At 39.1% G+C, this 13,306-nt stretch overlaps 1 protein-coding gene across 1 annotated transcript in view; it reads left to right on the plus strand.

Moving 5' to 3' along the window:
- Nucleotides 1-529: 529 nt before the first annotated feature.
- Nucleotides 530-13,306, plus strand: part of LOC103511124 (ribosome biogenesis protein BOP1 homolog) — a 25,761-nt gene continuing 12,984 nt past the window's right edge. The window contains 14 exon segments of the mRNA XM_026824982.1: nucleotides 530-650; nucleotides 1,171-1,410; nucleotides 1,578-1,974; nucleotides 2,703-2,749; nucleotides 3,309-3,460; nucleotides 5,798-5,840; nucleotides 6,360-6,404; nucleotides 6,577-6,756; nucleotides 7,474-7,587; nucleotides 7,724-7,969; nucleotides 10,411-10,578; nucleotides 10,920-11,093; nucleotides 12,042-12,260; nucleotides 12,640-12,909. Of these exon segments, the coding sequence (XP_026680783.1) occupies nucleotides 555-650; nucleotides 1,171-1,410; nucleotides 1,578-1,974; nucleotides 2,703-2,749; nucleotides 3,309-3,460; nucleotides 5,798-5,840; nucleotides 6,360-6,404; nucleotides 6,577-6,756; nucleotides 7,474-7,587; nucleotides 7,724-7,969; nucleotides 10,411-10,578; nucleotides 10,920-11,093; nucleotides 12,042-12,260; nucleotides 12,640-12,909 (2,391 nt within the window). The 5' untranslated portion in view covers nucleotides 530-554.

A 13,306-nucleotide genomic window follows, 5' to 3' on the forward strand; every position in this document is an offset into this window, starting at 1 on the left:
AGTGACTGAACGTTGTCAAGCTGAGTTGTATTCGATCATGTGACCTTTTTTTATAGTCAACATGGCTGAACCAATTTCGTTTTGGACGTCCACACTTACCTACTCCACAAAGGAAATCTCACAATCTCATTGGTTCAGCCATGTTTGACTATAAAAAAAAAAAGGTAGATGCGCTACCAACCAAGCTAACTAGACTGGCTGGATTCAAGAGCTCAGAGAGAGCGAGAATATTAAATTTGATGTAGGTATCTGCAGGTATAAAATCAGCAGACTGCATGTGACAGACTAGGTCCATTTACATTTCAACATATTTCTAAGCGAAGAAAGTTCGGATATTAACAATTTTGATATCAAATGAAAGGTCTTGACTTACGGAATTTGAATCTGGGTCTTGGACAGACTAGGTCCATTTACATTTCAACATACATATTTCTAAGCGAAGAAAGTTCGGATATTAACAATTTTGATATCAAATGAAAGGTCTTGACTTACGGAATTTGAATCTGGGTCTTCGTTGTGTAAACAAATACCTACATTTTTCAAAATTTTCAAGCATGGGGCCTGTGTCAAATGTTACAAGTGGCAAAAAAAGAAAATTTATTCCGACAAATAATGCAGAGGACAACTCAAAAGACCCAGATTCAAATTCCGTAAGTCAAGACCTTTCATTTGATATCAAAATTGTTAATATCTGAACTTTCTTAGCTTAGAAATATGTTGAAATGTAAATGGACCTAGTCTGTCACATGCAGCAGTCTGCTGATTTTATACCTGCAGATACCTACATCAAATTTAATATTCTCGCTCTCTCTGAGCTCTTGAATCCAGCCAACCTAGTTAGCTTGGTTGGTAGCGCGTCTACCTCTTAAGTGCTAGGCCGTGGGTTCGGTTACCACCTGGGGCAGATTCGTACCTCGGAATAGCTGGCTTTCTCCTATACTGGGTTAGGAGGACTGAGTTTAGGAAATATTTATAGCACCTACCTAGAAGACATATATTATCTCATCCCTTTTCAGCTCATCACACTTTATTTTAATTTCAGAAAACCAATGACAAAGATGAAGATTTACAAGAGGAGCTTCTAGCTGAACCAGCCTAGTTAGCTTGGTTGGTAGCGCATCTACCTTATTTCATCCCTTTTCAGCTCATCACACTTTATTTTAATTTCAGAAAACCAATGACAAAGATGAAGATTTACAAGAGGAGCTTCTAGCTGAAATAAATAATGACTCGGAAAGTTCTGACGAGGAAGTTTATGGCTCAGACTATCTTGATGACAGTGATGAGAATGACACTAATGATGAAGAAGCTCTTAACAAAACTCCTAGTGCAACCAAATCAAATTCAAAGCCAACAAAATCCAGTGTGTTGAAAAGTCTCGAGCAAGATGATTCAGATGATATTGACGAGGCCAGTGTTGGCAGTGAAGACATCAGTGATATAGATACAGAGGATGAAGAAGAAGAAGAAGATGAGGAAGAGGTGGAAGATGAAAGTGAAAATGCCTCTGATAGTGGATTGGAAAATGAAAAAGAAGAATCAGAATCTGATTCTAAAGAAAGCAAAGCAAACATGAGGCCAGTGTTGGCAGTGAAGACATCAGTGATATAGATACAGAGGATGAAGAAGAAGAAGATGAGGAAGAAGTGGAAGATGAAGATGAAAGTGAAAATGCCTCTGATAGTGGATTGGAAAATGAAAAAGAAGAATCAGAATCTGATTCTAAAGAAAGCAAAGCAAACACTAGCAAACAAATGAGTAAAAATGTAAAACAATTAGAAAGTATTAAATTAAAAGATAACACTATATCAAAGAATAAGGAAAGTAAAAATGAAACCAAGAGCACTGTCAAGTCCAATGAAATCAGTAAAGAGAAAGAGGAATCCTCTCCTAAGGCAACTGATCTTGAAAAGAAAACTCCCAGTGAAGTAAAAAGTAAATCAGTTGGTAAAAATAAAACAGTGCCAAAAGCAGGTGATCTCTCGAAAAAAGTTAACGTTTCATGCCTTCAGACACACTCCATTTGTTGTCAAGGGTCTATGTTTACCTTGCCCTTGGGATCGATTCAATTTAAAGTAACCATTTCCTGATGAAAATTTGTAATGAACCAACAAGTTGGGGGAAAATTAAAGTTACATAAATTAATACCTGCTGATGAACTCTGTTCATTTAGAAAACGCTCGTATGAACTCAGTTCAATTAAAATCCTGTCCTGCCTTGGTGCACAACAAGCTGCTTAGTATTTAAGATTCACTCAGCCTTGTGGACATTGAGTAAATGGGTGTGCCAAATTAAATACATCAATTGTTCTTAGGAAATAGTTGTAAAAATAGCACGTGGAACTTTTGTGGCAACCTCAAAATTTTAAAATAATTTTATTCAAAGTGGACAGCTAGTAAAAAGCGAGGTGTTAAATGGCCTGATGGTCAATCATCACGACATTTGCAACATACATACCTGCAGAAACAGTGCCCAGCATTCTCCTATCGAATATCCTCACAGTGCTGTCCGAAGTGCCAATTGCCATCTGATAGTATCAAAGAATAAGGAAAGTAAAAATGAAACCAAGAGCACTGTCAAGTACAATGAAATCAGTAAAGAGAAAGAGGAATCCTCGCCTAAGGCAACTGATCTTGAAAAGAAAACTCCCAGTGAAGTAAAAAGTAAATCAGTTGGTAAAAATAAAACAGTGCCAAAAGCAGGTGGCTATAAAGAATATGAAAATGAAACTGATACTTCTGATGAAGAGGTAAGAATAATACAAGACTAAAGATTTAGGCTTGCACAACAAGCTGCTTAGTATTTAAGATTCACTCAGCCTTGTGAGGACATTGAGTAAATGGGTGTGCCAAATTAAATATATCAATTGTTCTTGGGAAATAGTTGGAAAAATAGCACGTGGAACTTTTGTGGCAACCTCAAAATTTTAAAATAATTTTATTCAAAGTGGACAGCTAGTAAAAAGCGAGGTGTTAAGGTGTGCCAAATTAAATAATATGTCAGTTGTTATTAGGAAATAGTTGTAAAAATCTGGTGTGAACATCACACGACTTTCTATTACATTTGTGAATACGTACTAAAAGAAAACACAGGGGAGTATCGAACCCCCAACTTCTCAACCGTAAGTCGGACAGTTCTAGAAGTAGCACCATTCGATGTGGAACTTTTGTGGCAACCTCAAAATTTTAAAATAATTTTATTCAAAGTGGACAGCTAGTAAAAAGCGAGGTGTTAATAAATTAATGATAAAATGACCCTTTTAGAAGAAAAAAGAATCTCTTTTTGACCAACTTTGATATTTGTTTTAGGACATCAGAAACACTGTGGGTAATATCCCCATGAACTGGTATGATGATCTGCCTCATCTGGGCTATGACTGGTCGGGTAAGAAAATCATGAAGCCAGAGCAAAGTGATCAATTGGATGATTTCCTTAGCAAAATGGAAAATCCCAACTTTTGGTGAGTATAGCAGAGTTTTGCCCCACCTCCCTCCTCCCCTAGAAAGGTAAATTTTATGTGTAAATTCCTCCCAAAGTACATGAAAAATATAGAAATATAATAATACATAATAGCTTATGCAGTAAGAAAAAAAATCAATGTTACTATGAAACTTTCATTAGGAATATCACTAATTTTACATGAACTTTTGTTCTAGATGAGTAACTATAATACCAAGAAAAATTGTAATTATTTGTGAAAGTACAGGGTCCGGCAGAAAAAATGGATGGTTTTCAAAATCATGCTACGGAGTCATTTTTTTTTTTTTTTTTTTTTTTTTTTTTTTTTATAAAACATTTGTTGAAGTGGATTAAAACAGGATTGATTAGAAGTTTAAGTTTACTTTAGAACAAGCCAGCCTAGTTAGCTTAGTTGGTAGTGCGTCTGCCTTGTAAGCGCTAGGCCGCGGGTTCGATTCCCGCCCGGCACTGACTCAAGGTTGTCAACTATTCTGAGGTAAAAAATTATCCCTGGGATTTCTATGTGTGTAGAATTCTTGATTGTAAAGTACCTCTGGTGAGAAAGTCATCCCCCATATCACAGGGTTTCTATGCATATCAAATACAGATATGAGTACAACCCCTTCTTAGATTTCTAATTTGCATACGACCGTGATACTTTTTAATGAAAAAGGCTCTTATTTTACTTCTTTGACCTGAAAAATAAACAATTTAATAAATTCTGATAACATGTTGTTACAAATTGTATTTGGTTTTCACTTTTGACTAGGCGCCAATGTCAGCAGAATGTGCGAGGAAAATGGATAAATTCTGATAACATGTTGTTACAAATTGTATTTGGTTTTCACTTTTGACTAGGCGCCAATGTCAGCAGAATGTGCGAGGAAAATGTGCTGACTTTTCTTTAAAAAAGTGTTGGGTTGTTGGGTAGCTTGATTTGTATCCCCTTGTCAATAATCAAAGATCAAATGTACAGCAATCAAAGGAAAAAGAACTTTTTTTCCAGGATGGTACAGGATTTCTATGCATATCAAATACAGATGTATGAGTACAACCCTTTCTTAGATTTCTAATTTGCATACGACCGTGATACTTTTGAATGAAAAAGGCTCTTATTTTACTTCTTTGACCTGAAAAATAAACAATTTAATAAATTCTGATAACATATTGTTACAAATTGTATTTGGTTTTCACTTTTGACTAGGCACCAATGTCAGCAGAATGTGCGAGGAAAATGTGCTGACTTTTCTTTAAAAAAGTGTTGGGTTTTTGGGTAGCTTGATTTGTATCCCCTTGTCAATAATCAAAGATCAAATGTACAGCAATCAAAGGAAAAAGAACTTTTTTTCCAGGATGGCATTTAAATAATTTTGAGGTCCTTCCTTTTTAGGATTCAAGCTCCATAATTTAACCGACTTTTTCTTGGAAAAGGAAACCTATTCAAATAAAACAAAGAGAGAAAAGTAGGAATAAATTTCGTATGTAAATAAAAAGAAACTAAAGTACCTATCAAAATTTGTGTTGAAAGGGTAAGAAAAGTTCGAGTTGGTAACTTTTCTTTAGGCTTGGAAAGTTTATTTGTTCTTTTCTAGGGTGGATTTCATCGAGTAAACAATTTTTTGCCAGCTTAGCTTGGAGAGTAGCACGTCTGCCTTGTAAGCTCTGGGTAGCTTTTATCCCAAACAGATAGGGTTTTATTATAATAAGACCAAAATAACACTTGGTAAAACTTTCAATAACTTAATAAAATAAATAAAAAAACTCTTGACTTTTAGTTTTACAAATTTAATATATTTTATCTATACGCGTATTTCGGGTGTTACCCCATTCTCAAGGGTCTCAGGATTGAGTTCAATCCGAGGTTTACTTGAGTACTAAGTATAGGGAAATCTTTGTTTTATCTTAATCCCGAGTTGGCGAACCCCAGCATAGGTAATGTAATGTACCTTTTAATTAGTATCGCAGGCACTTTCAGAAGTTTTCGATACAATGTAGTCAGATCATTTTGGAAAGATCCGTGTCCGCCTAGAGCCTAGTTAGCTTGGAATTTAGCGCGCCTGTTTTAAAAGTGCTAGGTTGCGTGTTCGATTTCAACAAAAATCAGTGTTAAGGTAGAAACACACTACCATCTCGTCACGTAAAGTCATGGAGAGTCAGAATTCGTGTCCGCCTAGAGCCTAGTTAGCTTGGAATTTAGCGCGCCTGTTTTAAAAGCGCTAGGTTGCGTGTTCGATTTCAACAAAAATCAGTGTTAAGGTAGAAACACACTACCATCTCGTCACGTAAAGTCATGGAGAGTCAGAAAGATGTAGTTCAAAGTTTTCCCATAATATTGTAGGCAATCCGGGGTGTTCCGAGGCTCTGTGTGTTGTCAGGAGCGGGTTTTATATTCGTCTGCCGGCGAGCTGGGCCCAACACCATCAATATTCATCAGAAATATAATGATAGAATATGGTGTTTTCTCATAATATTGTAGGTAACCTGGGGTGTTCCGAGGCTCTGTGTGTTGTGAGGAGCGGGTTTTATATTCGCCTGCCGGCGAGCTGGGCCTAACACCATCAATATTCATCAGAAATATAATGATAGAATATGGTGGAGAGGATTTGTACACAGCCGACCCGTACCCACCCAAATGTCTTCGGACAGTTTCATTTGTCCATACACGGTGGGTTTTGAGTCAGCTATGTGTGATACATTCCTAGGGGAGAGGCTTTGTACACAGCCGATCCGTACCCTTGGACGGAACGACTTAAGATTTGATGATGGTTGTAGGTAATCTCCTGCAGGACATTCACACTACTATCACGTCACGTGAGCTCACGTGACGTGATAGTAGTGTGTTTCTGTCCTTACTATCGCGGACCAATTTACAATTCCGTAATTTTCTCTACTGTTCACAGACGCAAATGAACATTCGAATCTACGACCTGGTGAAGCAGGAGATTGTGAACCTGGGACGGAACGACTTAAGATTTGATAATGATTGTAGGTAATCTCCTCCAGGACATTCACACTACTATCACGTCACGTGAGCTCACGTGACGTGATAGTAGTGTGTTTCTGCCTTTACTATCGCGGGCCAATTTACAATTCCGTAATTTTCTCTACTGTTCACAGACGCAAATGAACATTCGAATCTACGACCTGGTGAAGCAGGAGATTGTGAAGAAGCTGTTCACCCATAGCAAGTGGATATCCAGTATGTCTGTACATCCAGGCGGTGACAATCTACTGGTCGGTACCTACGACAGGAAAGTCCTCTGGTTCGATTTGGACCTATCTGTCAATCCGTACAAGGTAGGTAACAAACGTACAAGGTATTTAAGCATAGATGTGCATAAGCATAGATTTAAGCATACAAGCATAGATAACATCCGTAAAAGGTGTTTAACATACAAGCTCTACCACGCCATTTATTTTTAACCTGTCTAACTAAATTTTGTATTGTCCTTTAAAAGAGGGAAATTGGGCTTCAGTGCCTTGCATATCTCACGGTCACGCAAAGCAATTCGAAGCATTACTTGTGTTAATTTTCAAAGTCACTTAGCTACTAAGTGTGTAGGTAATCTGCATACTAAACGTCAGATAATACATGATATCTGCCTACCTCTGTGGAGTTTGTGGCTAAGTGGTCAGTCTGGAAGAGCTGGGTTCGAATCCCTGCTGGGACGGAAATTCTTCAACCGAACTTTTTCGTCCCTCCTATAAGCGTGGATGGAAAACTTTTTTTTTTTTTAGACAAACATGCTTTTTTCTGATTATTTGAACAGTCCCAGTGTGTTTGGACCCTTTTAAAGGAGGCCCTTTGCTCATTAATTTTTTTAGTCCTATTAAAAAAAAAAAATCAACAAATTATTCTAAGTAGCATCTTCAAATGGGATTCAAAGAATTAATCATGTGTAATTAATAATTACTTAATTAGGCTTTATTTTTAGTGTGTTTTAAAATGCAAATTCTCCCATCCCCCTCTAATCTAATCGGCTTACCTATTCTTTTCCCTTACGATCATCTCAGGTGTCCAAGTTTGTTTACTCGCTCAAGATGGGCCGTATGAAGAAAACCTCATGGATGCGTCGACACCGGAAAGACCTGGATACAGCGAAAAACTCGGTCAGAAAGAGGTTCGCTGTGAGATCCCCATAGCTATTTAAGGTTGTAAGAACCGCCGGGGTATGGACTGGAAAGCTGACCATACAACTCAATAGTTGGAATGAATAGTTTAGGGGCACGTTGCCCTCTAATCTAATCGGCTTATTCTTTTCCCTTACAATCATCTCAGGTGTCCAAGTTTGTTTACTCGCTCAAGATGGGCCGTATGAAGAAAACCTCATGGATGCGTCGACACCGGAAAGACCTGTCCAAGAAGAAGTTCTACATGTTGTGGCCTAACGATACGGACGCGGAAGAGATGCGGCGAATTCACAATCATATCCCCGCGCCCAAGCGGTTGTTACCGGGCCATGCGGAATCGTATAACCCCCCCGGCGAATACCTGTTCAATGAACGCGAGGTGAGTTGTTTGCTAGTCCGCAGGTGAGTTCGGAAACCGGTTGTAAATGTTAAATAACACAATTGACCACTTGATGGAGCTCTAAGGGTTAAGTTTTAGAGAACGTGTCCGGCGTTAACCTCGCCTAGTGGTTGCTTTCCACTTGAGAGTCTATTATTATTTATTATTGTTAAATTGAGAAGTTGTCTGGCTAGGGGACGTTAAACACGGAGTATACCAGCCTGAATTTCCCTTGCTAAAGAAATAGCAAAGGTTGAGTGCGAAGGGCATCCACTTGTAAAATTTGTAGCCAGAACCCAATTGTCAGCCCAAAGCAATCACCCTAGTTGGGGCTGATTGAGATACTGACGAAAAATGCCGACCCCGTCTGTACCTGGGAAAAGTGAAGAAAAAGAAGAAGACTGAACCACTTGTTCTTGTTTTTTCTCCCCAGATCAGAGAATGGGAAAATCTCAAGGGCCAAGTGTGGAATCGTAAGCTGCACTTCATTCCTCAGAAGTACAATAGCTGATGTACCAAATCACCAGATATTTTTGAGAATATGTACGAACACAGATAGTGGCGTGTTAACGAAACACCGCTTCCCTTCCTCTCTAAAGTGGTTTTTGCCTCGAAAAAGTGTCACTTCCAGGTGTTCAACCTGGACTCCCCAGATCAGAGAATGGGAAAATCTCAAGGGCCAAGTGTGGAATCGTAAGCTGCACTTCATTCCTCAGAAGTACAATAGTACATAATTATATTATTTGTTTATTTTTAATCATTCATTTGGGTTAATAGCTCCCCCTTCCTTTATTATAAAACAGAAATCTAACAAGATTTATTGTTAAATTGAGAAGAAGTTGTCTGGCTGGGGGACGTTAAACACGGAGTATACCAGCCTGAATTTCCCTTGCTAAAGAAATAGCAAAGGTTGAGTGCGAAGGGCATCTCTAATGGCAATTTTCTAATTAGCTAGGGTACTTTGCTTATCGATGTAGACTCTGTCCTTATTAAGAAAAGTCACTGGTATTAAGCTCAGGACACCAAGTCGGGTGGTCCATATCACCTCTCTTTGATATCACTTTTCCTTAGAATAAACGCTTTTTTCGACCATAGAATCATTTAAAGTGTGACAGAAGGGCTTTATCTTGTTGAAAACACATGTTTTTAACATTTATGATACTACGACAAAGTTATTGCACAAGGAAATTGAGTATCATGGTGAAATAACGCTCTAATTTCAAGATAAGCACAATTCCATCATTTTCTCCGAAAAGTGCGCGCGTTATTACAGCCAATTTTGAGACTCCTGTGCCCTAAATCACCAAAGTATGGAAAAGTATCTTACAAGTGTAATAGCCAATGGAAAAGCAGAATTTTGAATTTGGACGAATCATATCGAAATATGGAATTGTAAATACTTTGCCATACTTTGGTGATTTAGGTGACCCTCTTAAAGAGTAATAGTTGCTAGTGCCTTCCTTGGGGATTGTTTTAAGACCAATAACTCCAGTTTCGGTCATGGGAACACTACCATGAGGTCGAACTTTCAAATTTATACAAAAAATCCTCGGACTAAATGTCAAAAAAACACATTTTTTTAGAAATGTCTCTGCAACCAACGGACGATGCTCCGACTTCCGCGAACCCACTTTTCCAAAAACTTAGACTCTGAGGAATACGTCAGCCCAAAGCAATCACCCTAGTTGGGGGTGATTGAGATACTGACGAAAAATGCCGACCCCGTCTGTACCTGGGAAAAGTGAAGAAAAAGAAGAAGACTGAACCACTTGTTCTTGTTAAACACAACGTTACCAATATCGCCAGTTTCTGACAAGTTTTAACAAAGTTATAGGTTCATAAACCGTTTGTTCTTTCTGCCGGACCCTGTAAGAAAAAAAGTGTAGCAACCAAAAAGAATAGGTAGGTATCTACTTGCTAAAAGAAAGTTTTGTGGACTTTAAAAGAAACTTGAAATGAGTTATTTTCTACTATCACAAATGAGACAGAAGAAGGTTTTTTCCAACTTGTTCAAATGAGAGAGAACTTGCTAAAAGAAAGTTTTGTGAACTTTAAAAGAAACTTGAAATGAGTTATTTTCTACTATCACAAATGAGACAGAAGAAGGTTTTTTCCAACTTGTTCAAGTGAGAGAGAAAAAAAGGGAAGAAAAATGATTAATAGAATAGAATAGAATAGAATGTTTGTATATTTGTTTAACAAAATGTTTTACAAATTTTACAAAAAGATTGGGTTGGCAGTATTAAATGAGAGAGAAAAAAAGGGAAGAAAAATGATTAATAATAATGAAAAAATAAAAAGTTGAGAGTTTGGAAGGTTGTAGAACTAAAGATAATTTTGTGGATAATGAATGGTTAGAGGAGTTCGAACTTTTGCTTGAAAAACTTCTGATTGTATTAACATTTTTTCTATCAAATTACAGGAGAAGTGTTTCTCCCCAGATCAGAGAATGGGAAAATCTCAAGGGCCAAGTGTGGAATCGTAAGCTGCACTTCATTCCTCAGAAGTACAATAGTCTCCGTGAGGTGCCGGCCTATAGGAACTACATGAAGGAACGGTTCACACGATGCTTGGATCTGTACATGTGTCCGCGAGCCCGTGTTATGAAGGTAAGTTTTCAAGTTCCCAGCCTAGTTAGCTTGGACGGTAGCGCGACTGCGTTGTGAACGCTAAGTCGCGGGTTCCATTCCCACCCGGGGCTGATTTTATCTTGAACAGATAAAGAATAAAGTTCGTTTTGGGAATAGCTGGCTTTTTCCTAGCCCATCTTCCTTCTCTCTTCGCTTTCGAAATGACCTTAGCTGTTACAGATCCCTCTATCAAACCTCTTTTTTTTAAATAGTTCAGCTTCGTTAGAACAATAAAAGACCTGGTTGAAATTCCAACGAAAAGGTCAGGCTTGACAATCCTGATATGACCATACAACTAAAACTGTAAAATTCTGCCACAGGTGAAGATCGAAGCCGAGGACCTTCTACCCAAACTCCCAGACCCGCGCGATCTACAGCCCTTCCCCACTACTCTGTCTCTGGAGTACCTGGGCCATACCAACTTTGTGCGCTGCCTGGGTATCGAACCCCAGGGTCAGTTCTTAGCTTCCGGCTCCGATGATATGACTGTCAAGGTCTGTGATTTGTATTTTTCTTTCCAACAACCTGAAACAAAATTATTATTACCAACTTCAGTGGTGCAGTGGTTAACGCGTTGGACTTTGGATCTTTAATAGTTCAGATTCGTTAGAACAATAAGAGCTGGTTGAAATTCCAACGAAAAGGTCAGGCTTGATAATCCTGATATGACCATACAAATAAAACTGTAAAATTCTGCCACAGGTGAAGATCGAAGCCGAGGACCTTCTACCGAAACTCCCAGACCCGCGCGATCTACAGCCCTTCCCCACTACTCTGTCTCTGGAGTACCTGGGCCATACCAACTTTGTGCGCTGCCTGGGTATCGAACCCCAGGGTCAGTTCTTAGCTTCCGGCTCCGATGATATGACTGTCAAGGTCTGTGATTTGTATTTTTCTTTCCAACAACCTGAAACAAAATTATTATTACCAACTTCAGTGGTGCAGTGGTTAACGCGTTGGACTTTGGATCTGGAGGTTGATGGTTCGAGTCCAAGTCACTTCATAAAATTTATCTAGGTGTAATAATTTGGGAACAATATTTGTGACAAGCATGCTTAACACAACTAAAAATTGCTTAACTTAACAAAATTAAATCAAGAATCCTTCTAACCTACTTACCTTCCCACCAATCACTGAAATCAAGTAACGTCGGGCGTGGTTGGTATCAGGGGGATGTGGGTTCAACTTTTAACACAACTAAAAATTGCTTAACTTAGCAAAATTAAATCAAGGATCCTTCTAACCTACTTACCTTCCCACCAATCACTGAAATCAAGTAACGTCGGGCGTGGTTGGTATCAGGGGGATGTGGGTTCAACTTGACCACTAGGCCATTCTCCCTAAGAGTAAAATAGAAAAGTAGCTTACTGCTGTTGTAAAGGGATCATTACTTAATCATTTTCAAGTCTTATAATTTATAAATTACCCTATTATTGTTTCAGGTATGGGAGATTGCCACAGGGCGATGTGTACGTACTATCCCGGTAGGTGGCGTAGTGCGCAGTGTACAATGGTGTCCAAACACTGCCCTCAGTCTGCTGGCCGTGGCGGCTGATAGAAAGCTCCTGGTGATTAACCCCAAGGTCGGAGACATATTGGTGTCCACTAAGACGGACGATTTGATGTCGGACCCTCCTGAGAATGTGATTCTACCGGACAAGGTATGTACATTTGGAATTATATGCCTTAGTCTTTAAAATAGCAACCCCATTTAAACCCTTTAAATGGGGGAAAGGTGGAGGAGAAGACTACCGAAAATTTCCCACGGAAGGGTGGCTATGAAGCCTATTTTTTGTCCTAATGTCAATAATGTGAAACATTTTAGTCCTAATTCAAATTTTTCTTTCCTTTCTCCACCTTTTACATTAGCTTCTCAGTCCACCCTTAACATTAACTTCCCCTCCCGTAATTCCTAATGTTATCTCTACTACCAAAAGTCTTCCATTTTTTCATCCCCACCAAAGGAAAATAAGCTTCTGATCTTGAGCAATAGTTCTTGGTGAGTACTTGAATATAAATACGGATACAATCTATGCGCAGGTGAAAGTTGTAGTGGCGTGGGAAACCCCCGAGGCGGAGCTCTGGGAGAACGACGGTCTCCGCATTGTGCTCAATCACTTCAAGGAGATCAAGCAGCTCACTTGGCACGGGCGCGGCGACTATTTCGCCAGCGTTATGCCAGACGGGGCCAACCGGTCCGTGCTTATTCATCAGCTGTCGACGCGAAAGTCGCAGATACCGTTCGGCAAGTCGAAGGGCCTCATTCAGTGCGTCCTGTTTCACCCGATACGACCGTTGTTCTTCGTAGCGGTGAGTAGATTTAGCACGTCTATTTATTATTTAGGTCGAGTTTTACCACCGTGGATGTAGAAAGACTGAGAGGTACTGAAATGCACCTGCTCTTACCATCACACAAAGATGGAATTGTGACTAAAAACAACTTTAGCTTGGGCGTTTGGATCGCCGAAAATTTTGTCCGCGCGGATTTAAGGTTCGATTGATCCGAGATCCGCCTGTGGCTTAGAAAGTTTTACTAGACTGGTTAACATTTCTTTTGAAGACTTTCAACGGACGCTGAGGATTAATTTTCCATGTTAATGTAATGGTTATACGACCCAAACGGTTGGATGCCCTAACTCTATGTTTGTTTCTAAAGGATATATGGATCATGAGTGCAGTTGGAGCCTAACTTGAGTTAGGACTCTGT

Source organism: Diaphorina citri, unplaced genomic scaffold (assembly GCF_000475195.1).
Source record: "Diaphorina citri unplaced genomic scaffold, Diaci psyllid genome assembly version 1.1 scaffold677, whole genome shotgun sequence".
In the NCBI taxonomy this organism is placed as follows: Eukaryota; Metazoa; Arthropoda; class Insecta; order Hemiptera; family Psyllidae; genus Diaphorina; species Diaphorina citri.